The sequence below is a fragment of the Pseudorca crassidens genome, chromosome 1 (assembly GCF_039906515.1).
Source record: "Pseudorca crassidens isolate mPseCra1 chromosome 1, mPseCra1.hap1, whole genome shotgun sequence".
NCBI lineage: Eukaryota > Metazoa > Chordata > Mammalia > Artiodactyla > Delphinidae > Pseudorca > Pseudorca crassidens.
The window spans coordinates 46,881,090-46,909,071 of record NC_090296.1 but is presented as its reverse complement, the minus strand read 5'-3'; the positions used below and the strand labels follow the sequence as shown (position 1 = coordinate 46,909,071).

The 27,982-nt window shown below is 40.4% G+C and overlaps 1 protein-coding gene across 3 annotated transcripts; it reads right to left on the bottom strand.

Annotated features, from left to right (window-relative positions):
- Positions 1-15: 15 nt before the first annotated feature.
- Positions 16-15,727, bottom strand: GMFB (glia maturation factor beta). Of its 3 annotated transcripts, none has more exons than XM_067735264.1 (7): positions 15,569-15,727; positions 11,111-11,207; positions 9,677-9,726; positions 8,713-8,762; positions 6,427-6,512; positions 5,314-5,387; positions 16-3,743 (listed from the first exon to the last, which is right to left on the bottom strand). In XM_067735264.1, exons 1-7 carry the CDS (start codon positions 15,569-15,571, stop codon positions 3,672-3,674), a joined length of 432 nt encoding a protein of 143 aa, XP_067591365.1. In that variant the 5' UTR covers positions 15,572-15,727; the 3' UTR covers positions 16-3,671. The 3 variants fall into 3 exon arrangements, with proteins under 3 accessions (XP_067591365.1, XP_067591376.1, XP_067591354.1); XM_067735275.1 differs by having other exon boundaries at positions 6,427-6,509; positions 15,569-15,726; XM_067735253.1 differs by lacking the exon at positions 16-3,743 and adding an exon at positions 3,773-4,413 and having other exon boundaries at positions 6,427-6,509.
- Positions 15,728-27,982: the final 12,255 nt, after the last annotated feature.

Genomic DNA, 27,982 nt, shown 5'->3' with positions numbered 1-27,982 from the left:
ATGAAAAGCTATAAGTCCTTTCATGTTAACATTTTATTTAAACCAGTACAAGCACCATGCTTAACAGAAGACTGTCCAAAATAAACATGCAATATGAACTCGCACAGACTGAAACCACAGCTTCAGAAGTTGTGGCAGCTGTTGATTTTGTTAAACGATGACAGGAAACTGTTAAAATTCACAAGACTAAACCATTAATGTTTCAAGCCTCCTGAATGAGATTACATCGGACCACCTAAATCAGTGGGAACTACCCTGGCATGTTAGTGATCTCAAACAATATTCAAGTAATTACACGTGTATGAACTATACTCCAAAAAGCAAGAAAACACAGTTTCTATCACAACCTTAATGTAGTTGTTTTAAATATCATAGGGAGATGATCACTGATTTGAAATGTCAAATGGCATAATAAGAAACAAATTTCTCAAGAATATTCAACTTGGGAGCACTGATGTTAAGTGGCCTAAAAGAGTTACATTGTTCCAGAAATACAAAATAAGATTCGTCCAGAAATGTTTGAGACACTTCTTCACATAAGTTGTAAAGGCTCAAATTCTGTAGGTTCCAGTATTATCAGTCTATTGAACAAACAGGGAAAGCAACCATACTAAGAATATTTGAATTGATAGATTACGAGTTACTCTCTACCTTCCACCAAATGTCAGCATTTAAATTCTTATGAAAATACCTTTTCATCACTAGTCCACATTATGGATTAATGACATTGCTCGTGTTTTAAGGTAGTCCAGACATATTTTTAAGAACCCCTTCCTTACTATCTATACGAGTGGGGAACAAAGACAGCCAAATTTAATTTGGCAATAAACTCCTTTAACTGGAAAATTTTTAAAGTGTCAGACCAGGATACAGTTTATGGCTACGTTCGACTCCTGAAAATAGGAGACAAAAAGGGAGAGAAAAGTGCTGACATTTTGCTACAAAGATCATTTAGTAATGACAATACAAAATTCAGCAACACCCTCTTAAACAAGAGTATGTTTAACTGCACTAGGCATTTAGTAAACTTTTTAGAAATAGACAATTTGAACATTTATTTTAGAAGTCAATTAAACAAAAACAGCCAAACAACTTTTTTCCTAACATAATTGCTTCAATACCAGAACAAAGTGAATACTATTCAAAACTCTTTGACATTTTGGAATTTCAGCATAGTCACCTGAGAACAGTTTGCTTCATATGTCATTTATGTTGCCACAAAAATCATACTAAAAAACATGCTGTGATTACGAGTCAGTTCTATTTTGACAACATTAGATGCTATGCAGAACTTATACAAGGCCAACAATTTCAAAACTAATGGTGACTTAGAAGACCATGAAGGAGGTTCCCAGGAAAAAAGCTGCTGCCAAAAAGGAAAGATGAAGTTTGAAGGCTGAATGGGAATGGCTGTACCAGAAATGGAATGTAGAAACTGGAATTACAAAATCTGGAGTTACTATTAGGGAGAAGGCAGGAAAAGAGATTGAATAGGAAATATACTCAAAAAGAACAATGCAAAATTTGGTTAGATGAAAGGGAAATATATATAAAAAACAGAGAACACTCTAGGACAAGGAATCTATAACTCTCCCTATAGGACCAAGGAAGTGAAAAAAATGTTCTACTGATCCCCTAACCTCATCTATTGTCTTGCAAAAATACATGTTATCGATAAGGAGTCAGACAAGCTCAAAAAAGCATGGTTTATCACAGCTCTTTGTCCCTGTTAGAGAACAGGGGAGCTAAGAGTTCTGTGTATGGAGGTCAATATTATCTGACATTATGGAGGACCTTCCAATTAAATTTAAAAAAAAACACCTAAAACATGCAAGACAAAATAAGGAACCTCACTAAAAAATACATTCTTGCAGCCCTAGATTCTCTTATTGCTGCGAACCTGATGAAACAAAATCTCATTTCCTTCATTCAAAAACATTAGAAGAATTGTCCAGTCACTTGGATTACATTTGCATTTCTGCAGAATTATAAGCATTATTCTCCAATATCAAAATAGCTGTTTAAAGAATTCTTAAACATCCTGGGTGAAGTTCTCTCTCTCAGGAAATTGGAATAAAGAACCCTTCCCATTCATTAACCAAAACAAATACCCCCTCTAGCACTTCCTCATCTCCAACTAACTTCCTATTGCTTCCTGTTTTTTAGATTAGTGAAGCCAAACAGTGTTGGAATAGAAGATTCAATATTGTGAAAATTCCAACTATCTTCACCTCTTTATTAAAGTTGGCACAGAAAGCTTAAAAAAATGCAAAGCACATATGAATGGGAGATACGCCAACATTAAAAAAAAAGCCTTTGCTAGTTTTGAAATGATTAAGATATTCTTAATAAAAGAATTCACTCACCAAATCTGGGTAATCTTTAGAGTCTCAAGACCTTTTGTCAAATTAATGTCAAGATAATCTTAAACAGTTACTCATATGTTTTTAAAGTACACTATATATCAGAATCCTTGCTTTAATAATGCCAAGGATACCATCATCTAACAAGACAGGTGTCCAGTTTAGAGTATCTTCTGACATTTAGGATGTAAGATGAGATTTCTATTGATGTGTTAATGTTATTAACTATGGCCAAGGTTTTAAGATAACCATTTTTTTTCCTATGGCACAAAACTAATCACAAATATGCCCCAAATTATAACTCTCAACTGCCATATATTCACCAATGCAAGTAGATAGTTGGAATTTTTAAAATATCAAGTTGATTTTATTACAAATTCCAGATACACGTATTAGAAAATTGTTTTACTTGGACCCTTCACAAAAGTATTAATTTCACCAAATCTGGAATACTGGCAGAGTGTAGAAGTCTTAAACTAAATGTAAAGCTAACAAAGGCACAGTATTAACACATGTAAAATAACGAGCATTCACAGGACATTAAGAGGTGCTTTATAAATAAAGTGTTATTAACGTAGATTCAAAACTATCTAGAAATGACACAACCAGGAATGAGGCCCTTAATTAGTTACAATCCATCAATTTCTAAGACTAAAATGCTATTTTCCATAAGAAGAGAACCTAATAGTCATAACTTTATTATAAAATCTAACTTCCAGACCTTAAGAACAAGCAATTGATGAAAAGTTTCTGGACTTGATTAAAAGGATACAGAAAATTAAGAAGGCATGGAATTGATGAAAAAAATGCTTGTAATGCAGATTATACTATAGTAAGTTATTATTCATGGCTCAAAATTGGGTCACTCAAGTCTTTTATCCCAAATTGATTTCAAAGATTTGACAAGTGATAATATGCTATTTTCATATATAAACTGCTATATCCAGTATTTGTCAAAAGGAGGCAACTGTTGTCTATCACAATCTAATACCCACTTTCCAATGGTGTCTGTAAATAGTAACAAATTCTGAACCATAAGTTGTAGAAATTAGTCACAAGAGTGCAAAAAGTCCCTGGAGAGAAGTAGTCCACCTAACAATTACAAATATAAGGAAACACTTTACAAAGTTTCATTACTATGAAGATGATTTCCCCTTTGTTCAAACTTTGAACAAATGAAGAATTTTTCTTTACTGCAGGTAACAGACTGTAAATAACAGTGCATTTTTAGGCATAAATAAGTATTTATGTCTGGTTCCAGTATGGTCAGGTTAATACATAAATACTTTAGAAACACAGAAGTTCACATTAGTGGAAAAATCCAAGTTTCTCACGTAACCATTCTTCAGTTAGGTCTTCGGTATTTCTTATTTCAAATACCTTAAGAAAAAAATCAAATATTTTGTATATTTGAGTATTAAATACCAAATTCTCCTTCCTTTCATGTTGGTCATGACTTAATCTGTGTAAATTAGATATACCTTTACGTTTCTTTAAGTGCTAGGGCCTCAGTTACCAAAGTTTAGCAATCAAGACAGCATAAAATCAAAACTCTTAAAAGCACAAATCTACAAATGTTCTAAAAGAGTAGTTCTGTAAATATTATCCACTAAAAGAGAGAGCCAAGTATACACACTTAAAATCAATCCAGTTAGGAACTGGAAGAGCAGGTGCTGATCCTTCACAGGTGGAGGGAATACAGCTCTTTTTATAAGGATAGATTAGTGGTCCACAGCCACAAATCTCTAGCCAGAATCTGAACACACACAGGCCCAGAAAGTATAACGGCTATAAAAAGACAATTTGTGTAAGACAATGTAATAGAGCAGAAAGGATGGCATTTGAGGCCAGATGAAAGTTTGAATCCTAGCTCTGAAATGTACTAATATACAACCCTAGGCAAGTCATTCATCCTCTAAACCTCAGTTTTCCCAGATAAGAACAGGAGTTTCACCATCAACTTACAGAGCTGTGGTGAGGATTCAATCAGATTATTTGTAAAAGTAACTTGTAAATTGTAATGCCTTAATTCCAGCACTTTAGGGCAGGCCTAGGATTAGAGCAGACATGAGCCTGTTAACAGAGCTCCTTCCTAACCACCCAATCCCCTTAGAGCAACTCCAGCATATTCCCGTGGTACAAATGAGGATACGTAGTGTCTATAAGTTGGTGGTATCAATGACAATCATGTGGGCTAAAGGGAAAAAGCAGAGGGCACTTAAAAACATCACCTGGGTTGATAATTAAGCACCCAAGGGGAAAACCCTGCTCTCCTTAAAATAAAAACTGAAAGGAAATATTATTTAATACCATTCCAGTGATGTAAAATTCTATTTCAAAATGTTAAATGTATATACTTTTTCAACTCAAACTAATGCATGGAAGTTAAATAAAGTTTGAAAGCAAGTACCACTCTTACCTTTAACCTTCAAAAATGCCATAAAACAATGGGAACATGTTAAATCTTGAAGCAGGTGTCTCATATGAAACAGAATGTTCTAATTTAATAAAGCTAATACTATTCTTAAAATTTTAATTTTAGATTTGGAAACAATACAGTTAACTGCATAGCATGGAATTCCTGCACAGAATTTGGTTCATTTAGTCTATGGTAAAGGGCCCAGAGAAGCTTCAAATGCTGCATTTATCTACTAGAAATCACATTATGGAAGATGAAAAATTCTCAATAGATTGAGTAGTTTTCTAAAGCTGCCTATATTTTGAATATGAATTCCTGTAATCAACTTATAATTTTCATTCCAAAAACACACTTTTGGTTAAAGACTTCTATCATTCTATTTCCAACTAATAAAAAGCTCTAGTTTACTGCTCTGTTCTAAATAACTTTCACCTACATAAAGAAATACTTAACTCTTCAGATTACTTGGGTATTGCTCTATTTACAAAGGGAAAAAATTGTCTCAACAAGTTAGTCAAATATAAATGCCACCTTGGTGAGTTCAGCTGTTTGGACTAGCTTATTCTTACTCCCAGCATACATCATCTGTTGTTCAGGCTTACATCCTGGAAGAGACAGATCAGAGTAGAAATGAGACTTACATTTTGAAAGAGTGATGAGTTTTCATTATTTACTTTATAAAAATGACACATTTAGGATTTCCTATGCTATCAAGTTTACAAAAACTTCTGTCTAAATGTGTAAAGGCTGTATTTTGAGTCTTACACTGCATACTGCCTGCACAAAGAGAAACAGCTATATTACTAATGAACAAGGCTTTAGGTCAGCAAAAATAAATGAGGCTAGATCTCTAAAGATCTTGACTTTTAGAGCCTTGCAAATACTTTAAAACTTTTCAGCACTTAGTTCTGATGGTAAATATCAAGACGAATTTTACAAAGGCCTAATACATATAGGTTTGGGGATGCTGTTGGGTCAGTAGTGTCAGGAGACTGACTCTGAAAAAAGGTTATGGTCTGTTTACGTATTAATTAAAAAATAGACTGCAGTATATTTTAAGTGCTACATAAATGATACAAATAATAAAGTTCAGGGAGGAGTTCAGTGAGCAGAAACTTTATTGTGGGCTTGAATGGTGGTGGCAGTGGGAGTTCTGGTGATAATGGATACTTTAAATACCAATAAGCCATTTTAATATCCAATGTAAGCTACTCTGGGACTATTTTCAAGATTATAGGCATATCACTGGTAACTACTATTTTAAAAATAAACACCAAATATATATCATAATCATACACATAGTTCACATACTTATAAATAAAATTAAAATACAGAAGAAAATGTACTTTTGATATTTTAAAATGTCATTACCTTTTCCTTAAAATCAATTCCTTAAAACATCTGTACAATTTGACCTAACTACACGTCTAGGAATCTATCCTAAGAAAAGCAAGTTCTAAGAGATGATGCTTTATAGTAACAACCTTTTAGGGATGCATTCATGTGCGTATGGGCGTGCGCACATACTGCAATTTAGGTTATTCAACACTTTTCCTCCTTAAAACGAGCATAATATTTGTCTAGTATAAAAATGGTTTAATTTGATCAGAACCAAATATGCACTATTTAAAGAAATTCACTTACCAACAGGACTGGAGAAAATAAAGCACAGAGGGTATGAAACTCTTCCATCATCATGTTGATACTTATAACTATATACAATGAAGGTTTTTCTCAAGTTAAGGAAACTAAAATTACTGCTCTGTTTGAGACAAGTACTTATCAACAAAGTTCTGAAAGAAAACACGCACCAGGGGAGCTAGTGGGTGGCAAATTTCTATCCTATCCATTTAGGCCACACCTTCATTATTCATTATCTTTCCACAAAATTATAAATGGGCCCCTCGCCAAAAGTTATAACATCTTATACTCTCTCACAAATAAATTTATTAAAAGTATAGATTTAATATGGATTTTTTCTTTCTCAATTTTTATTATAAACATGTAATAATAAAAGGAACTTTTAAAAAATAATATTAATTTTTTGGTTCTTTTCCAATATGAGCATACATTTTATTGAATAATTTGGTCATGATCATGGTGTAGAAGAAAATTTTGTAAAATATGTCTTTTAAAAGTTGAACAAATGCACTGGCATTTTTCACAGAACTAGAACAAAAAATTTTGCAATTTGTATGGAAACACAAAAGACCCCGAATAGCCAAAGCAATCTTGAGAACGAAAGAAGGAACTGGAGGAATCAGGCTCCCAGACTTCAGACTATACTACAAAGCTACAGTTATCAAGACGGTATGGTACTGGCACAAAAACAGAAAGATAGATCAATGGAACAGGATAGAAAGCCCAGAGATAAACCCACGCACATATGGTCACCTTATCTTTGACAAAGGAGGCAGAAATGTACAGTGGAGAAAGGACAGCCTATTCAATAAGTGGTGCTGGGAAAACTGGACAGCTACATGTAAAAGTATGAGATTAGATCACTCCCTAACACCATACACAAAAATAAGCTCAAAATGGATTAAAGACCTAAATGTAAGGCCAGAAACTATCAAACTCTTAGAGGAAAACATAGGCAGAACACTCTATGACATAAATCACAGCAAGGTCCTTTTTGACCCACCTCCTAGAGAAATGGAAATAAAAACAAAAGTAAACAAATGGGACCTAATGAAACTTAAAAGCTTTTGCGCAGCAAAGGAAACCATAAAGAAGACCAAAAGACAACCCTCAGAATGGGAGAAAATATTTGCAAATGAAGCAACGGACAAAGGATTAATCTCCAAAATTTATAAGCAGCTCATGCAGCTTAATAACAAAAAAACAAACAACCCAATCCAAAAATGGGCAGAAGACCTAAATAGACATTTCTCCAAAGAAGATATACAGAGTGCCAACAAACACATGAAAGAATGCTCAACATCACTAATCATTAGAGAAATGCAAATCAAAACTACAATGAGATATCATCTCACACCAGTCAGAATGGCCATCATCAAAAAATCTAGAAACAATAAATGCTGGAGAGGGTGTGGAGAAAAGGGAACCCTCTTACACTGTTGGTGGGAATGTAAATTGATACAGCCACTGTGGAGAACAGTATGGAGGTTCCTTAAAAAGCTACAAATAGAACTACCATATGACCCAGCAATCCCACTACTGGGCATATACCCTGAGAAAACCATAATTCAAAAAGAGTCATGTACCAAAATGTTCATTGCAGCTCTATTTACAATAGCCCAGAGATGGAAACAACCTAAGTGTCCATCATCGGATGAATGGATAAAGAAGATGTGGCACATATATACAATGGAATATTACTCAGCCATAAAAAGATACGAAATTGAGCTATTTGTAATGAGGTGGATAGACCTAGAGTCTGTCATACAGAGTGAAGTAAGTCAGAAAGAGAGAGACAAATACCGTATGCTAACACATATATATGGAATTTAAAAAAAAAAAAGTCATGAAAAACCTAGGGGTGAAACAGGAATAAAGACACAGACTTACTAGAGAATGGACTTGAGACTATGGGGAGGGGGAAGGGTAAACGGTGACAAAGCGATAAAGAGGCATGGACATATATACACTACCAAACGTAAGGTAGATAGCTAGTGGGAAGCAGCCGCATAGCACAGGGAGAGCAGCTCGGTGCTTTGTGACCGCCTGGAGGGGTGGGATAGGGAGGGTGGGAGGGAGGGAGACGCAAGCGGGAAGAGATATGGGAATATATGTATATATATAACTGATTCATTTTGTTGTGAAGCTGAAACTAACATACCATTGTAAAGCAATTATACTCCAATAAAGATGTTAAAAAAAAAAAAAAAGTTGAACAAATGAACTTCATAAATAAAATGGTGACCACTTAAAAAAACAAATCTTTCTAAAGCACTAAGAAAAGGATATCGAGGTTGTCGTTCAGGTAGTTCATCTTTAAGTTCATCTGGTGAAATGCCCTGGAACCATAAAGAAAACAACTTTTAAACATTTTCTTACCCATAAATTCTTGAGAGATATACCAAGCACCTATTCTACTAATAGGTATAAATTCATAACCTTATACCACAACATAAAATTTTATTTTACTAAATTGTACATAAGCTGAGGTTATTAAAACCTCAGTGCAATGAAAGCCTACTCCAGCCCACTCAGTTTAGCTCTGTGTATTAACTAAACATGGGGCTGAGAGGCAGAGTAGTCTATGCTCATGTTCCAATTGTCAGGAAATACTGAGTGAGATAAGCCAACTCCTCAGAGCAACAACAATATCTGATTTAGGGGAAAAAAGTTAATTTCTTTTCACTCTAAATTAGTTACTTGACAAACTAAATACTTAGGTTAAAGGGCTTTACTTTTTAATTACTGGCCAACCAATTTAGAAGCAAGTTATAAAGCTGATTCAGTTTTGGGGCTTCCCTGGTGGCGCAGTGGTTGGGAGTCCACCTGCCGATGCAGGGGACATGGGTTCGTGCCCCAGTCCGGGAGGATCCCACATGCTGCGGAGCGGCTGGGCCCGTGAGCCATGGCCGCTGAGCCTGCGCGTCCGGAGCCTGTGCTCCGCGACGGGAGAGGCCGCAGCAGTGAGAGGTCCGCGTACAGCAAAAAAAAAAAAAAAAAGTTGATTCAGTTTTTACCAGACATATAGCCCTAACTTCTACTACTTATTACCCTGGATTTCATTAATGTTTTATGGAAGGTGATTATATTACCAAGACAATGCACTACACAATAATTAGCACATGCTTTTCATGCATAATGATCATGTCTAAAGGTTTAGAACTCGCTTTAGAAGTAACTGTAACTAATATAGCATCTTTTGGGCAATAATAATTGCTTAATGATAAAACTATATTTAGCTGATCCAACAAACCTCAAGCTCTTCATCCAGCACCACCAGGCGTTTATCCTTATCAATTTTCACTAAAATAAAAATATAGTATGAGTAAACTGTGATTCTGATGTGACTTGATCTACCCAACCCGCAGAGTCCTAGCCCTTTTTTTGGCATCCAAAATTAAAACAGGAAGAAACACAAGCATAAAACACAAGCTTGACTCTACAAGCAGTCAGCATTTAAAAGCTTTTACCCAGAATTCCCAGCACCTAATTTGCTAATTTAGAACTTTATGTCAACTCCTTACATTTACTGTGTATATGAAGAACTTCGTAACTCAAATGCACTTCCTAGATGATAAGAAAAGGTCTGAAAAGGTCATTGTGACTGAGACTGGTTTATTGCACATGGTTAGAATTGCAAGCAAAACGTGGACCAAGGGTCAGGACAGAACAACCGCCAGATTCCCAGCTTCTCCAGAGTCAGGATTTCATGGTGCAGTATGAGTATTCTGAGAAAGTGAATTACCAAATAGTAGTGATATCTCTATTAAAATACATGCAACAGAGCCCAAAGCCAAACTGAAATACGTTTAGATAATCTATGGCTATATTCTTTTCCGTTACTCTGAAAAGTTATCTAATTTTTTATTTTGCACTAATTTCATAGTAAATCCTGTGAGACACAATATGATCTCAAATAGCTTTACTCTTTGTGGCAAAGTGGCACTGACGCACATTGTCACTTTAAAGAACTGTATGCCTACGTTGTAGTATTTGTTTGTAAAAGAACCATAATTCAACAAGCTGTCACCACCTCATTAATTCACATCTGCCAGATGCATGTTAACAGTATATAGAGTTTTACATTCTCACCCCCTCATTCTTCCTTTATCTTTCTAAATCACTACCCACATATTAAATATTACCTAAGAATATAAAAGAAATCTGCATAACATCACATACAGTTCACAGTGGAAGAGGCAATATACAAATCATTCTTTCTACTGTCAAAAGTCAGTGACACTTAAAAGTACTCTCCATGAAACTAGAGTTCAAGTCTACAATTGAATTAAGACCTCAAATCACTTTGAACATAATGCTGAACTGTACCACTTTAGGTGTAGGCAAAGATGTCTGTCTGAGGATTAATGGCCAGGCTATTTTTAGTCCCCTGAGAAGTTAAAGGATGGAGTTGGATGGGTCACTACAAATGACCAAGTGACCAAGAAGATGATCATCTTCTCCAGAGCTGTGTAGGCAGCTGAGGGCGGAGGCAGGACACTCTGCCTCTGTTCTGTTACAGTAGCTGCTACTTTTTAAAGTGACCTAACAGATGGGGGCTGGTGGGGGGGGGAATTAAAACTGGAGGAGGTAACTTTCTAAAGGTTCAGGTTATTCGATGTAGCTATAGGATAAAGCCAAACTCCAAACTAAGACCATGTAACGGAGACAATCGTTTTTAGCTTACTTATAATGGCAGCATTGTTCGTCTCTTTGCGAAAACGAAACTTTCTCAGCTTTTCCACTAAATCTTCAGCAACATCACAAACTACCAAAGACTCACTCTAGAAAAGACAAAAATCATGTTATCAAATGCCATGACTTCAATATACATATGTACATGTTAAAGTTATAAAACCTAATACCTTTATGAAGGTATACTGACACCTACAAATGTCATAATTATGTGAAAGTATTAATGTGAAACACATGAACACTTAAAGAGCTTTTAAATCTACCAAGCTTTGTATCTACGTTATTAAATTATACACATTTGTTCATCTTATATGTAGGGTATACTTTCTCTTTGGCTACTAAATATCTCAAAGAACTAGACACATAATAATGTGCAATTTCATCAGAACTGTAGAGGAAGGGAAGAATAAGGGAAAAGTCAAGGATCATTGCTGTTAGAAAGTATAATATTTTTGCACTATGCAGCAAGAACAGGAAAATCATCTTATTACACTTAGAGTTAATAAGGCCTTAGTTCATTTTTGAGTCTCACAACTATGAAAAAATAAAAAGAAGCAAAAGTTATGAAAAATAAACCATAGGAGTAAAGACCGATTACATTTTATATCTTAATTAAATGACTACACGGATCAAAAAAAACGGAGCTATTAAGAATTATGAAAGCAAAACCAGATGAAACAAATATAAACACTCAAAGAACCTTTTATAAATTATGAATAAATATTAGAAACTCTTCTCCAGAAATCTGGCAAGGAAATTATCAAAAGCACTCTTCTTTTAGTGGTACAAATGCACTATTGATTGCAAGCATGTGGATGGAAATCTTTTTCTTTAATGTGTAAACTTTGAACACATACAAAAGTAGAGAATAGTATAGTGAAATCCTATGCACTTAACACTCAGCTTCAACCATAATCAACACATAGCTAATCTTATTTCATCCAAAAACCTCAATACTGCCCCCATGGACCGTCATATAGGAAAGGCCCAAAGTCATTTTAACTATAAATATTTTAATATGTATTAATAAAATGACAGTATGTGCCATTAAAAACATAATGACAATAACATTATCTCACCTAAAAAAAAACTAATAATAATTCCAGTGAATTATTCAAGTAGAGTTCAAAGTTCAAATTTCCCTATTGTTTTAATTTTTTTTTTTTTTCTTTTTTAACAGTGAGTTTGATTGAGTCAGGTTCCAAACAAGGTCCACATTCTTTGGTCTCTTCATATATGGGTCTCCCCCCACCACCCACTTCTTCAGAAAATTATAAGTGTTTTGAGACCAATGCCAAAATACATGTCTCATTACGATCTGAAAGAATTAAGGCTTCAAATTTTAAGTTAAAAGGAAAATTTAAGAAAAGCCTGCTTTTTCATCCTGTGTTGGGTAAATAAGAGCATATGTTACAACAGTAAATAGCTATCAATTTTAAGTTGTCCTTTAAATTCATAACACTGGTAACATATAAGTTATGATATACCATAGGATGTGCTATTTATACAATTAGAAAGTACATCCCACCAATACATATTATCCAATAAATTAGGTTCCTGTAGGAGTCATGTATGTCCATCCTTTTACTTCTCTTTAGAGAAAGAAATGCTAAGTCATATGGAGCTTCCTGAATGCAGTATTCAAGCCTAGTCTATTTTTTCCTATCTTTCAAGAAAGAGATATAAATCAGAAAACTAGAATTTCCAATCTTTCATCAACCAAAGATAGAACCCTTTAGTAGAAACTAATAAATACTTTACATTTTTGTAGGCAAAGAGCAATTTGTCATGAGTCTTATCTTACAGTTCTGATACCCAGAGCTGCCTGTGCAATCCTGACACTCTAAGAATAGTAAACCAAGTGAAAAACATGCTGTGATTTAATCTATATTGCTTTTTTTTTCATTTTCACCCCTCCCAATACCTTAATAAGGCCAAAAATTCCTTCCTACAAGAAAAAGGACCACGGCTCAGCCAACTCTAATGCTTCCAGTCAACAGAAGCATTTAAAAATCAGTATAACACCCTGAAAACAACACTGTATGGTAAATATTAACATACAAAGTGGAGAGTTGAACTCAAGTGGTCATCTATTGGATAATCCACACAATGAACATTTAATGAGTGTTAGCACGTGCTAAGTGCTAGGGATACAATGATATAAGATAAATAGATTAAAACTATGGGCCCCTCAAGGAGCTTATAAAGTCTATTAGAAAACAGACGTACATAAAAATCATCAGGTAAAAAAATATACATTTGTTTGTACCTAGGATAAGAGCTGGAAAGGAGAGAAACTTGATGTTATGAGAACTTATGACTAGTGGACAACAGCATGGTTACAGGAGACTTGCCTGAAAAAGGCATCTAAAGGACCAAAACTGCCTATGTAAAGGCCCTTTGATTAAAGTGAGCACAGCACATCTAAGATAACGAAAGGCCAGTGTGACTCAAGCACAGAGAACGAGCTGTAACACGTACAAGAGGAGGCTGGCAGGGGCTGGACCACATAGGGCCCAGTGGGTTATACTAAGTATTTTGGTCTCTATCCTATGAGCAAAGGGAAGCCACTAAGGTGTTTTAAGTAGGTGGTGACAGGGAAAGTGATCAGATTGCATGCAGGAAACAGGCAGTGCACCTGGATGAATAGACCAAGACTTGTTAACTGACAAGCCTAGTCCAGGTGAGAGACGAAAAGTAGCTTAGACAGACTGATGAGGATAAAGAGAAGCAGGTGAATTCTGTTAATAATTGTTAACGTGTATTAAAGGCTATGAGAAAACACTGTGCTATGTAATTTACATGGATCTCTCTTCATCCTCAAAACAATCCCATTAGATGGGTATTATAGTATACCCAATTTGCAATAAACTTATTAATAAGATTTAGAGAGGTTAAGTATATTCCCCAAAGTTATGCAACTAGGGGAGCCAGGACTCAAGCCAGACAGCCTGACTTTAGCCCACACTTAACCACCACAAAGGAGCTGGTGACAGACAATACTGGGAGGGGTGGATCGGTAAAAAAGGTGACTCCTAAGCTTTTTGGCTTGTGTAAGACTTAAACAGTGCTACCTTCCACTAAGTTAAGGAACACTGAGGAACACCAGGTTTGAGGGGAAGGAGATGAGTTCTATTTTGGACAAACTGAGGGGGCTTTGAGGCACTCAAGAGGGGAAAAGCTTCCCAGGGGATGTTAACTAAATAGTGGGATATAAATATCTGTGCTGGATCTCAGAAGCAAGGTCTGCACTACAAATTCACAAGTCATCTACATATAGGTAAGTGGTAATTGAAGCTATGAGTGCAGGTAAGAAACGAAGGAGAAAAAAATACAAAATGTTAAATGAAGCATTAGGATGGAGCCTAGGACTCCTACTTGTGATCTACAGGATAGGAGAAATGCATGGGACACAGACAGACCAACAGGAGACGACGTAGGAGAAAAACCAGTTCTGTATCCTAGAAGCCAAGGGGGAAGCATGAGGGAAGAAAATGCTTCAAAGAGGGGAGCGTGTTCAACACCCAGAATGCAGCTGAAAGGTCAGGAAACGTGAGAATTGAAGAGTGAGTCCCTTGGATTTAGTGACCAAGACAAGATCTATTCGATGGAAGTGGGTTGAGCAATGGGTGGGAGGTCAGAGAATAGAACAGTGGGAGTTTTGTGTTTTGCTTGTAATTAAAGACACGAGAAGCATATTTTAAAACCCGATGGGGAAGATGCAGGAGATCCTCGTTGGGTAACTAATTTAATTCTACACTTTATTTTTGAGCGCGGGGTCTAACCCATACGAGACGGAAGCCAAAACCCCCAGACCGCGCAAAACTAAGATTTTGACAGTTACTTTAAGGCCAAGGGTCAAAGCACTGGGTCAAAAGATTTCCAACTGCCATAACTCGAAGACAGCATGGATAAAGAGAAATCCTTAGAGGCAGGCCAAGGGAAGGAAGAAAAAGAAACTAAGGTGAGGCCGAGAGAATGGAGTAAGAATTCGAGCCCTTCCCCGCAAAGGCGGCCAGGCCGAAAGTGCTCGGCGTCCGCCAGCCCTTTGGGCCTGGCCCGGCCCTGGGAGAAAAGCCGGCGTTTGGGGGAGCCCTCGCCTGGGCCAGACCCACGGCCCCTCCGACGCTTCAGCGCAGCAGCAGCTAAAACCTTCCATCCAGAAGGACCCGGTGAGAATCACCCACCCGCGCTGGTCGCACCCTAGTCGCCAAGCCCGCTGGACGATTCGACCCCGGGCCCGGCAGGAGGATGCTGCCCTTAGGCGAGGCGGCAGCGTCCGCGGGCGGAGGCCAAGACTCAGACTCGGGGTACCCACCAGCAGCCGGGCCGGAAGCGGCGCCGACCCACCCCGGGCGCTGCCCGCCGAGACCGGTTCTGGCAAACAGGAAAGCCCGGCGGGCTGGCCCAGCCCTCCGGCCGGCCCCCACCCTCCCCGGCAGCAACTCACCATTTTCCTTCCGGCCGTCAGCAGCCTTTCGCCTTCCCTCGGGTCCCTTTAAGAATGGCACGACAGCCGCCTCCCTTCCTGCCCGGCGCCAGGCAGAGCCGCCCCCACCAAGCTACGCGGCAGCGGCAGGCCGGCACGTGACGGTGGACGGCGGGCTGCGCGGCTCAAAATTAGCCGAAACGCGAGCGCCCGCTTGCTCTTCAGCCACCGTAAGGGAGGATGCCCTGTCTGATTGGGAGTGGACAACCGTGCCAAAATACACTCTTAAAACTCAAGCCAGTTTTTGCTTCCTTTTAACTTTCCTCTGAGATCAATTTCCTGGTGACATGATTAAGTCAACGATTTCAGTGGTAAATGTGTGCGTTAACCCTGGCTTCCCTCCCACCCTTTCCGGAACCCTACCCCAGACTCCCACCAGCTTCTGGGACTTGATTAATACATTTCTTTTCTCAATGGTGTTTATTTATTGAAGTATGATTGAATGATGATTGATGTCTAGATGAGTGCTCTCATCTAGAGCCGTTGTCTAATCGCACATTAAGAAGTTTCTGTAGGAGGTGTCGACTTACTGGAGCAAGTTTACTTTTGAATGTGGTGGGGAAAGTAGTTGAGAAGAAGTAAGGTTCGAACTCAGAATGCATACAGGTGCCTTCAATGAAAGAAGCTGCCTGAGGCAAGGTCTCACGGTGTTTACAGCTTATCCCCAGCTGCTAGCATGATGCCCCATCCATAGTAGATGCTCAATTCATATTTGCCGAAAGAGTGAAAGAAGCAAAGAAAAAGAAAGTTCCAGAACATGCTCCCACTTACATCCTTCTTCATTAGTATTAGACTGAATTACTAGAATTTTTAAAGTTTGTGTTTAATATTAAATTTAATGAATTGTTAGCATGTTAATAAGTAGCATTAAATCAGAATTCAAAATATATAAATTAATTTGATACAATACCTATGTTTTCTCATAAGTTAGAAAACTAGAAGGATTAGCTATAAGAAGTTCCACAGCTCAACTACATTCTCTTAGTGATCTGCCCCCCAGCCGCAATATTTTTTACCATGACAAGGGAACTGGTAAATTTGACATGTAGTACCATATAAGAAATGGTGGAAGAGAAAATGATTTTTACTGGTCCATGAACAGGTATTTTAGACTTTTGCGGCGAGCGGGAGCCACTCTTCATCGCGGTGCGCGGGCCTCTCACTGTCGTGGCCTCTCTTGTTGCAGAGCACAGGCTCCAGACGCGCAGGCTCAGTAGTTGTGTCTCATGGGCCCAGTTGCTCCCCAGCATGTGGGATCCTCCCAGACCAGGGCTCGAACCTGTGTCCCCTGCATTGGCAGGCAGATTCTCAACCACTGCGCCACCAGGGAAGCGCCGTTATATTAGACTTTAACAAAGATTCTCCCCCACCCCCATCTTTTCCCATCTCTTCTCTCTACCTACAGGAGGAATTGGAGAAAAAAGTGAGAAAATTAACATTTAGATACATGACATTTCGCCTGGTAAATAGTAAAGTCATTGTTTTCCTCTTTCATGTTGTTCTTTTGCGGTACGCGGGCCTCTCACTGCTGTGGCCTCTCCCGTGGTGGAGCACAGGCTCCGGACGCGCAAGTTCAGCGGCCATGGCTCACGGGCCCAGCCGCTCCGCGGCATGTGGAATTTTCCCGGACCCGGGCACGAACCCGTGTCCCCTGCATCGGCAGGCGGACTCTGAACCACTGCGTCACCAGGGAAGCCCTTATGTTGTTCTTTTAATGTTTCCTAAATGTTAATGGCTATGAAATGGGCTGGTCTCATGTTAGACCCAGAGAGGTTGGGCAGAGTAGTACACTGACAAGAAAAGGACAGTGATGAAAATATGATTTATTTTATTATGTGGGAGGTGTAAAATGAATATAGACTATATACAGAAATTTTACTTGAACTCAGTCTGTAGAATATTCTTCGAACCAGGCAAAAAAATTACATCTATTTTAAATGAGGTTTGGGAATGCTGTTCGGGCTTGGGTTATTCTGAGGGGGAAAAGTTCAAACTGTATTCTAGCACTTTTCTGCCTGGGTAGCCCCTAGTAAAAACTCAAGAACCTATAAATACTAAGCTGTGTTGAGGTCACTGAAATGTGTTTTATCTCAGGGAAGCATTTGATGTCAAGACAAGATCAGGGTCGAAAGGAAAGGAGTATTCTAATTAAAAATCGAGGGAAGATCAGAATTAGAATAATCTTTTCTGGTCTGAATTTTTCTAAGTCCTCCATTCTCTGTATTGGCAGCCATGCTAAAGTGTTTCTATTATTTACATATTCATTCATGCAACAAATAGTTATTGAGGACCCATTGGCTCTGTCCTGGTGCCAAGATCCAAAACAGACTAAAATCCCTACCATTCTAGAACTAACATTCTAATTGGGGGGGGGGGGAGGAGGTAACAGACAATAGCACAGTAAATTAGTAAATATTATAAGTTAGAAGGTGATCTGTGCTGGGGGAAAGAATTGGAAAAGGGAGATTGGGAGTGCAGTGTATGAGGGATTTTTATTTTAAATAGGGAAGTCGCCCTAGTCTTCACTAGGAAGGTCATGTTTGAACAAAGATTTGAAACTGTGGGGATTAAGCATGTTGCTATCTGGAGGAACATCCCACACAGAGGGAATAGCACTGTAAAGGCCCTGAGGCAGAAGCATGCATGTTGTTACAGGGGACAAAACAGCAGTCCAATAACTGGAGTGAGTTGTAGGTGTGGTCAGAGGGATTAGAGGGCTGGATTCTGTACAGCCTTGTAAATCATCACAAGGACGTGCCCTTGGAGAGACTGAGCAGGGGAGTGACATGACCTGTTATGAATTTTAGCAGAATCATTCTTTTTAACAATTTTTAAAAATTAATTTATATTTTTAATCTATTTATTTTTGGCTGCTTTGGGTCTTCGTTGCTGCGCGCAGGCTTTCTCTAGTTGCGGTGAGCTGGGGCTAGTCTTCGTTGCGGTGGCTTCTCTTGTTGCAGAGCACGGGCTTGAGGCATGCAGGCTTCAGTAGGTGTGGCACGCGGGCTCAGTAGTTGTGGCTTGCGGGCTCTAGAGCACAGGGTCAGTAGTTGTGGCGCGCGGGTATAGTTGCTCCGTGGCATGTGGGATCTTCCCGGACCAGAGCTCGAACCCGTGTCCCCTGCATTGGCAGGCGGATTCTTAAGCACTGTGCCACCAGGGAAGCCCCTAGCAGAACCATTCTGATTTCAGTGTCCTTCTAAAAGGATCCTTCTGTTGTGTTAGACTGTAGGGATAAAGTGACTTCCAGAGCCAGCCAAGATGTAGTAAGTAAGTTGCAGTCTTTCTCTCCCACTGATTACAACTAAAAGCTCTGGAGAGAATATGAAAAACAACTACCAGAGGACTCTGAAGAGTAAATAATAGCAAAATAGCTAGTGGATTGAGAAAGGAAGTGTTTTGATCACCTCTTCTTTATCCTGTCTGTGAGGGGGGGATTCTCTCCCTAGGATTATGGAGATGGCTGAACACACAACACCCAATAATGGACAGGTGAAATTGACAGCAGTTTTTTAGTCACATATACTCACAGTCTGGGGGAGGGGAACACCAAGTGCCATGCCCTGGGGAACAGAGTGAACAACTAGAGGCTTTGGGAGGCAGGCTTTGTAGCATCAAGAGGGTGAGGTGCCCCCTGGTCCTGCGGGAGGATGTGACTGGCTTATTTGAATAATTCCAGGAGCTGGAAGGAAACTGAAACCCGGTACTCAGGGATAAGCAGGCACCGTGCCTGGTCCCCTTGATAAGGAGGGTTGTTTGGGTAGGGGACCTTGTCCGTGGGAGAGGAGTGGGGATAGAAACTCACAGTTAGGTCATTCCCGATTTCACCAGATATCAAGGCAACACATAATATTACACCTTAATTTTAGGCCTTACACAGCAGGAACTCAGAACTTGACAAATGACTGGTATTGTGCTGGTAAGTTTTCTAGTTCTTTTTCCTCCTTTACTGCCTGACTTGAGAGTGGTCTGAATCAGCGAAGCAGAGACAGCAAAACCTCCAAAAGGAACCCTTCCTTCTAGCCTGGGGATGGCGAAAAGGGGCCCCTGGGAAAGGAGAGTGTGGAAGGAAACTCCCTTTTTTTCTCCTAGCCCTGCCCTGAGGGCAACACCAATCAAGTTGGCACTGTTACAGCAGGGCAGGGGCTCAAGCACCTAAAACCAGGAGAGAAAATCCATTTTTCTGCATAGAGGAATTTGGAAAAAGGTCCCTGTTATATAAAAATTGATGGCGGTATCCCAGTTATTTTTTTCCTCCCTTTTCTTTTGTCACTTTAGCTGAAGGACAGGCTCAGTCATGCAGACTGACCCAGCAGTGTAGAGGGCAAATATTCTGGAAGCTCCCCATCTTTCAGGCCAGAAGAACGGAGAAAGGGGTCTCTGGGAGTCAGAGGGTGTAGAGGAAATCCTGAAGAGGAGAGACTGGGATTGACAGTGGGCACATACCCAAGTTCCACATGTGCAGAACACACCCCCAGGAGCACGGCAAAGACTTTGAGAGCTTAACTACCATATAAACCACTGCCGAGACTCAGATTAAGTCCAGAGTGGCTCATGTGACGAACAGACACAAACAGCATAGTGAAGATGTTGAAAATTGAGCTGCCATTCTGTATCCTGGTTGTGGTGATAGGAACTGTACACCGGACATCATGAATTTTTCTGTATTTAAATTAAAAATTGAATTTTTAAAAAGTAAAAAAAAAAAAAAAAAAGAACCAACTGTGGGAAATAGAGAAGCAAGGAAACCAGCCAGGAAACTATTGTAGTAATCCAGGGAATACATGGCCTGGACCAAAGTGGAAACAGCGATTTGGTGAGAAGTGCCCAGAACTACTAAGAATTTTCTGTATAAGGGCTTCTCAGCTTCAGAAATATTGACATATGGAGTTGGATAATTCCCTGTGGTGGGTAGGCTGTGCTGGGCATTAGGGAATGTTTGGCAGCAACCCTGTCCTCTACCCACTAGCCACTAGTAGCCCCTCAACCAAAATGTGGCCAGACATTGTCAAATGGTGTCAGGGCCCAAAGGTGAGGATTCACCCCCAGTTGAGAATGGCTGTTCTAGGTGAATGCCTTAAGCTTTGGGCCACAGACTAAGCACCACGTTAGTCATCAGTGTCGGCTCAGTTGGAGCAGGCTTCAGGTGGGCTCCTAACACTTAGTACATACAGATGCCAAAAGCCCAACATCGAAGACCATGATAGTTTTTTTTACTAGAGGGACTTGGAAGTTCGATGGGCTACAAAAGGTTAGGTTCTGCCAAAGGACTATAAGATGTTTCACAGTTCCTGTCATCTATGAGATCACACCCAAATGGCACATTCATTCAATTCTGTTGTGCAGGGATTGTCTCAAAGTTTGAAACTCAAAGTCATGATGCTTATCATTCCTCTTGGTGTCTCCAAAACAGAGATAAATTTGACCTTCCAGGAAATAATGTGCGAGATAGAAAGTCCATATAAAATGAATGAAGGGATTGGCAGCTCCAAGAAGAATGTATAAAAGAAATAATTTTTAAAAACATGTTAATATTTTTAGCATTTCTAATGAGACCTTCTCCTTGGTCACCCAGAAGTATCTATTAGCCTCAAAGGATAAACAGAACCATGATGTCAGGAATGCAAAAGAAAGCAAGCAGCTTTTGACTACTACGATAGGATTTTTGAATCCGAAGAAACATAGTAGTCTTGAAAAAGTCAGACACTACCAAGGAAGAAAGGTTTTATAAAACTGTAAAGCTCCATTAACATTTGAAAATCCAGACCCTGGCAAAATTAAAAGTGGCATTTGATATACGCCATATGGTAGAGAAAACTGAGGCTATGACATAAGGAAAGTACCTGCTGAGGGTAGGAAGGAGAGAAAGTCTCCCTTCTGATCTGGAGCAGCGTGGGAAGAAGAAGGGGCTTGGGGGGGCTTCCCTGGTGGTGCAGTGGTTAAGAATCTGCCTGCCAATGCAGGGGACATGGGTTCGAGCCCTGGTCCGGGAAGATCCCACATGCCACAGAGCAACTAAGCCCGTGCGCCACAACTACTGAGCCTGTACTTTAGAGCCCGTGCGCCACAACTACTGAATCCCACGAGCCACAACTACTGAAGCCCGCATGCCTAGAGCCCATACGCCACAACAAGAGAAGCCACCGCAATGAGAAGCCCGCGCACTGCAACGGAGAGTAGCCCCCGCTCGCCGCAACTAGAGAAAGCCTGTGCGCAGCAACGAAGACCTAACGCGGCCCAAAATAAATAAAATTAAAAAAAAGAAAGGGCTTGGGGAAGTATGACAGGCAGCCATAGCCAGCCTGTTCTGGCAGGGCTCCCCGGCTGAAGTTTCAGAATGGGGGGTGGGGAGGGGTTGTAGGAAAGCAGGAGGAGATTGGTATGGGCAGTCCACTTTTCCTATGAGAAAGGAGGAGAGGCCTTGCATTTAGCTTTGCGCCTCCTTGAATATGACTCAGGAGCAACAGTGTTCAATGGCAGAGGGGGCCTAGTTTGGTATCTTGAGGTGCTCAGTGGCCGGCAGGGTACAAGCTGGAGGAGCTACACATTCGTAGTTCCCTAAGGAAGTACCACTGGAAATGGTGAACAGTCTGGTGAACCAGCTAAGCTAGTGCTTGAGGGCTTTACAACCAGAGATAAAGGGCTAGAACCCTGGATCTCAGGAGTGGTTGCTAGCCCGTTGCCACAAAAGGCCACATGAAACCTGCATCACCTTACTGAGGACTCAAAGGTGTGCAAAGTGAGGGCTTGTTTTCCCAACCCTACCGTGAGATCACACGAATACCCTGTACAATTGAATACCATCTTAGGGAGAAGCAAGAGAAGAGGGAGGAGAGACTAAGAATTTTCCTGAAAGAGACCAGCTACTCAAAAGGGGCAGTTAGGGGCTTCTCTGGTGGCGCAGTGGTTGAGAGTCCGCCTGCCGATGCAGGGGACACGGGTTCGTGCCCCGGTCCGGGAGGATCCCACATGCTGCGGGGAGGCTGGGCCCGTGAGCCATGCCGCTGAGCCTGCGCATCCGGAGCCTGTGCTCCACAATGGGAGAGGCCACAATAGTGAGAGGCCCACGTACCGCAAAAAAAAAAAAAAAAAAAAAAAAAAAAAAAAAAAAGAATGGCTAAAAGTTCGCCGGGAGAGGGAAGAGGAAAGAAGAAGGGCTTTTCAGGCAAAGGGAAGAGCATATGTACAGAGCTGTGATGACTAATTTGATGTGTTGACTTCTCCACGTATTGCTCAGATTAAACATTACTTCTGAGTGTGTCTGTGAGGGTGTCTGTGGATGAGGAGAGCACTGAATCAGTGCACTTGGCAAAGTAGATATCCCTCCCCAATGTGGGTGGGCATCATCCAATCCATTGAGGGCCTGAAGAGAACAAAAGGCAGAGGAAGGATATCGCCCCCCATCCCGCCCCCTTTTTCTTCCTGATTGCCTGCTTGAGCTGGCACAGCGGTCTTCTGCCCTTGCACTGGGATTTATACCATTGACTCCCCTGGTTCTCAGGCCTTCAGACTTGGACAGGAATTACTCCACCAGCTTCGCTGGCCCTCCAGCTTATAGACGGCTGAACTGACTGTGGGAATCCCTCTCTCCCTCTCCTTCTCTCCCTCCCTCTCTGGAGAACCCTGACTAATACAATGGCCAATTCTGAAATCTGCAAATATTTTCTTTCACTGATTTCAAAATTCATTTCCTCCCAACACTTTAACTTCTCTGAAATCAGGATGCACCTAGCAATCGTGGCATCTTACAATTTTTTTCTTGGTGATACATAAAGTAAAGGTGAGGCTTAAAGCACCCTAAAGTGAATGAAGTTTAAGTTTGGGGGCCACTTGCTTGCATAGGCCCTTTCCAAGGCCTTACAGTTAATTCTGTATTTGTGATTTTGTATTCACCCTCCTAGAATGGGCCCCCCAAATGGTATGTGCTTCAGGCCTCACATACCTGCATCTCTAATGTATTTTAGAAGACTGGTAATTCGATAGGTCTAAGATTTGTATTTGGAGGGAATGAGAGAAGGGGAACAGGGATGAGTGGTGAGAGATTGGAGATTTAGGGTCTAATTTCAGTCAATGACAGCTACATCCACTCAACTGGTAGAAGAAGCCAGAAACTTCAACTCCTGCTACTCTCATGCCGCATGTCCAATGCATCATTAGGTTCTGTATACTTCTGTGACAAGAGTTCTCTCCTTCAAACTGTTTCCTCCTTCTGTAAGTAATAGAGCCTTCTAGTTTTAGCTGGACACACAGCCACCCTGAACAAAGACTGTATTTTCCAGCCTCCCTTCCAGTTAAATTTTGGCCAACAGAATGTGTCGTATATCCTTAGAGTTTCCTTAAATTGAAATGGTGTCTCATTTTTCCTCTTTTTCCTCCCTCTTGCTAGCAGGAATCTGGACATGGTGGCTGGAGCTGCAGCAGGTATCTTGGACCATGAGGTGACCTTAGGAATGGGGGCTACACATAGTGGAGCAAAATAGAAGCCTGGGTCCCTTGCACTGTGAAGCACTGTATCAATCCTGCATTACCTACTTCTGGACTTTCACCTGAAAGAGAAATAAACTTCTATCTCAAGTAAGATACTGTTTTTATTTATTTATTTAGTCACTCACAGTTGAAATCACTTCTAACTAATAATCCACTTCACTGCAAGTCCTCATCACTTTCCTAATCAGAGTTACCAATATTTCTTCTCTGGACTTTTGAAAGAATCTATTAATTTGTACCTCCATATTCACTTATATCCATCCCAGCCTCCTTCCAATAAGTTTTCTACACAATAGCTAAAGTAATTGATTTAAAATGCAAATAGGGGCTTCCCTGTTGGCTCAATGGTTGACAGTCCGCCTGCCGATGCAGGGGACACGGGTTCGTGTCCCGGTCCAGGAAGATCCCACATGCCGTGGAGCAGCTGGGCCCGTAAGCCATGGCCACTGACCCTGCGCATCCGGAGCCTGTGCTCTGCAGTGGGAGAGGCTACAGCAGTGAGAGGCCCACGTATCACAAAAAAACTAAATAAATAAAATAAAATAAAATGCAAATAGAATGTCACTCCCTATATTAGTTTGCCTGGGCTGCCATAATAGAATACCACAGACTGGGTGGCTAAAACAATAGAAATTTTCTCATAGTTCTGGAGGCCAGAAGCCCAGCATCAAGGTGCCAGCAGTCTTTCGGGAGAGAATTCTCTTCCATGGTTTTTAGACAGCTGCTTTCTTGCTGTGTTCTCATATGGCCTTTTCTCTGTACACACGTGTACACAGAGAGCAATCTCTGGTGTCTTGTCTTTTTTTTTTTTAAATAAGTACACCAGTCCTATTAGATTAGGATCCCACCCTTATGACTTCACTTAACCTTCATTACTTACTTAAAGGCCCTATCTTCAAATACAGTCACATTGCGGGGTTAAGGCCTCAACATACGAATTTTGAGAAGGGGACACAATTCAGTCCATAAAACTCTCTTCTTCAGTCATATCAGAGGCTCCTCATTGCTCTTAGGTTATTTGAGTAGTTAAAATGGCAAGACTCATGTATGATCTGGGCCCTACCTATGTCTCCATTTTCATCTCATAGCATGTTCCTCCTCCCTCTCCATGCTGGCCTTTCATTCCTCAGGTATGCTATGATTTTCCCACCACAGGGCCTTTGCACATGCTGTAGCTTCTGACCTAAATGCTTTTTGTCCCATCCTGTCCCTTTGCCTGGTAAACCTCTTTCCATCAGCTCTCAGGTCAACCATCTGTTCTTTAGGGAAGTCTTCCTTGATCTTCCTTATATTCCCCATTTCCCCATTATTTACTCTCATAGCTCCATGTACCTATTTTTAATAGCAGTTATAATTTTGCCTTTATATTTTGTTCAAGATTCTTTGGTTAATGTTTGTCTTTTCCATTAGATGATAAACTCCATGAGAACAGAGATGTGTCACTTTTTGCTTATTACTGTATCCCTACTGTTTTCTACAGTGTCTGGCACATATCTGACCCTCAATAAACATTTTCTGAATGAATAAGTAAGAGGTAAGTGGGAGCTGGGTCATGGAGAGATGGATATGCTAAATAAGGAACTTGGAACTTCATTCTCAAGGACATATAGCATGACAACCAAGAAGTTTTGGCAGTGGAGTGAAATAAGACGTGTTTAAAAATATATATGTGTGTTAAAAAAATGTTGCCAGCACTGTGTAGAGTGTACTAGAAAGAATCTATGTTGGAAATAAAGTTACAAGTTTCAATGGTTGTAGCAGTTATCCAAGTGGAAAATAAGGGCTTGTCTTAAATTTGTGTCAGTTCCTGTTCTTTTTTCTGAGAATTCTTTGGTGTGAGTCAGGTTGGGTCTATTTCTCCACTGCTGGTTTGGGATTTGGCTTTAATAGCCTGGCTAGTGAATTATCCTTGTTCAGCTGTTTTCCATCTTCCAATATGTTGCTGCTGTTATTTTATTTCCTGTTCTTGTTTTTGTTGATTTACTTTTAAAATCCCTTTGATGTAGTTTTAGTGGAGTTTTGGGAGAGAGCAAACTTATAGGCATATGTTTAATATACCACTTTCACTTGGAACTCCTTACATTTTTGTTTCCATTATGAAAATTCTTCATTGTTTATTGAAATAAAATTGCCTTTCACATTAGCCAAGATTTTGTTAAGTGACAATATCAAATGATGACAAAACCGAGGATAAAAGGGAGGGAACATAAATTGGTACAACATTTCTGGAGAACGGTGTTTCTTCAAAGGCTTAAGACATACATACTTTTTGAACCAAAAGTTCCACCTCTGGAAATTTATCCCAAGGAAATGATTTAGCTTTAAGAATATCACTGCAGTGTTGTTTTTAATAATAATAAAAAAATGTCCAGGGTTTCCCTGGTGGCGCAGTGGTTGAGAGTCCTCCTGCTGATGCAGGGGACACGGGTTCGTGCCCCGGTCCGGGAAGATCCCACATGCCGCAGAGCGGCTGGGCCCGTGAGCCATGGCCGCTGAGCCTGCGCGTCCGGAGCCTGTGCTCCGCAACGGGAGAGGCCACAACAGTAAGAGGCCCGCGTACAGAAAAAAAAAAAAAAAAAAATTACGTTGTTGGACAAGAGAAGCCTCCGCAATGAGAAGCCCACGCACCGCAACGAAGAGTAGCCCCCGCTCGCCGCAACTAGAGAAAGCCCGTGAGCAGCAACGAAGACCCAATGCAGCCAAAAATAAACAAATTAATTAATTAATTTAAAAAATTATGCTGTTGAACCAAGCTTCTCACACAGCACTACTCCAGAGAATACCCAATACGTTGTCATTCACCAAAGGATAGGTGAAGCCACAGGACAAATTTAGCTCATCTTCCTCCAGCAGTAATTTTACTGGTGATTTGGGAGTGTGGAGGGACTACTAGTTATCTATCTCTAGGTCCTTTGTCCCTTTCTTCCGTGGTAACAAATCCCTGATCTGTAGCGGGGATGCTGCGTTTCCCTGACTCCGTGGCAGCTAGGTGTGGCCTTGGGACCAAACGCAAACCCATGAGATCTCAGTGGAAGTGTTGAGAGAGACGGGTATAACTTTAGTTGGTATCTGCGATACCTCAACCACGGATTCAACCAACCACAGACTGTGTAGTACTATAGTATTTACTATTGAAAAATATCCACCTATAAATGGACCTTGTGCAGTTCAAACCTGCGTTTGTTCAAGGGTCAACTGTATATATGTATATATATGCACATATATACACATACACATAATACATATTTAAAATTATTATTAAAGTGAAAATTAATGCAAAAAATATTCAAATATCTAATTCTAATTTGAGGGATATAGGGGAGGAAAAAAAGAAAGGGATATGGGAGGACAGTTGATTTATTTCTGAGAATCTTGACACCCAATGCTAATTTTCCTCTAGCATTATATCCAACTTGAAAAGGCTGACAAGGCTCCTATAAACTGCTTGTGAGACTCTTTTTGGTGTTTCGTACAGTGCCTATTTGTAAGTTTTGTACATAAAACAAGAGTAGGTGTGGGGTTATTTTACTTTGTAGATGCAGCCGCCCTCTTCCTCCCACAACCGCCTCAGATCTAATAGGCAGGATCTCAGGATTTTGACTCTGTGACGTGGATTTCGGACTGTGCCTCCTCTCTCTGGCATCAGAAAACACTACCTGAGTCTTGGGCGGGGTTGGCACCAACATCTATTCAGACTTTGCCGCAGACAAGCGCGTACCGCTGGGGCAGACCACGAAACAAGACGCTCGCTGGACACCAAGCCCGTGAGCCGGGGGCGGTGCGAGTCGCGGCCCCGCCCCTCTGCGAAGCCAATAACCCTGGACGGGAGCGGGAGGGGCGGGGCGAGCCCTGTAGGCCGCCTCGTGATTGGCACGCAGGCTCCCGCAG

What these genes read in the sequence shown, in the direction of transcription:
- GMFB (XM_067735253.1), bottom strand. An exon ending in TGCTGGATGAAGAGCTTGAG is followed by an intron (nt 8,763 to 9,676) that starts GTTTGTTGGATC and finishes TTATGGTTCCAG; the next exon opens with GGCATTTCACCAGATGAACT. An exon ending in AAACAGCTGAACTCACCAAG is followed by an intron (nt 4,414 to 5,313) that starts GTGGCATTTATA and finishes CTCTAATCCTAG; the next exon opens with GCCTGCCCTAAAGTGCTGGA.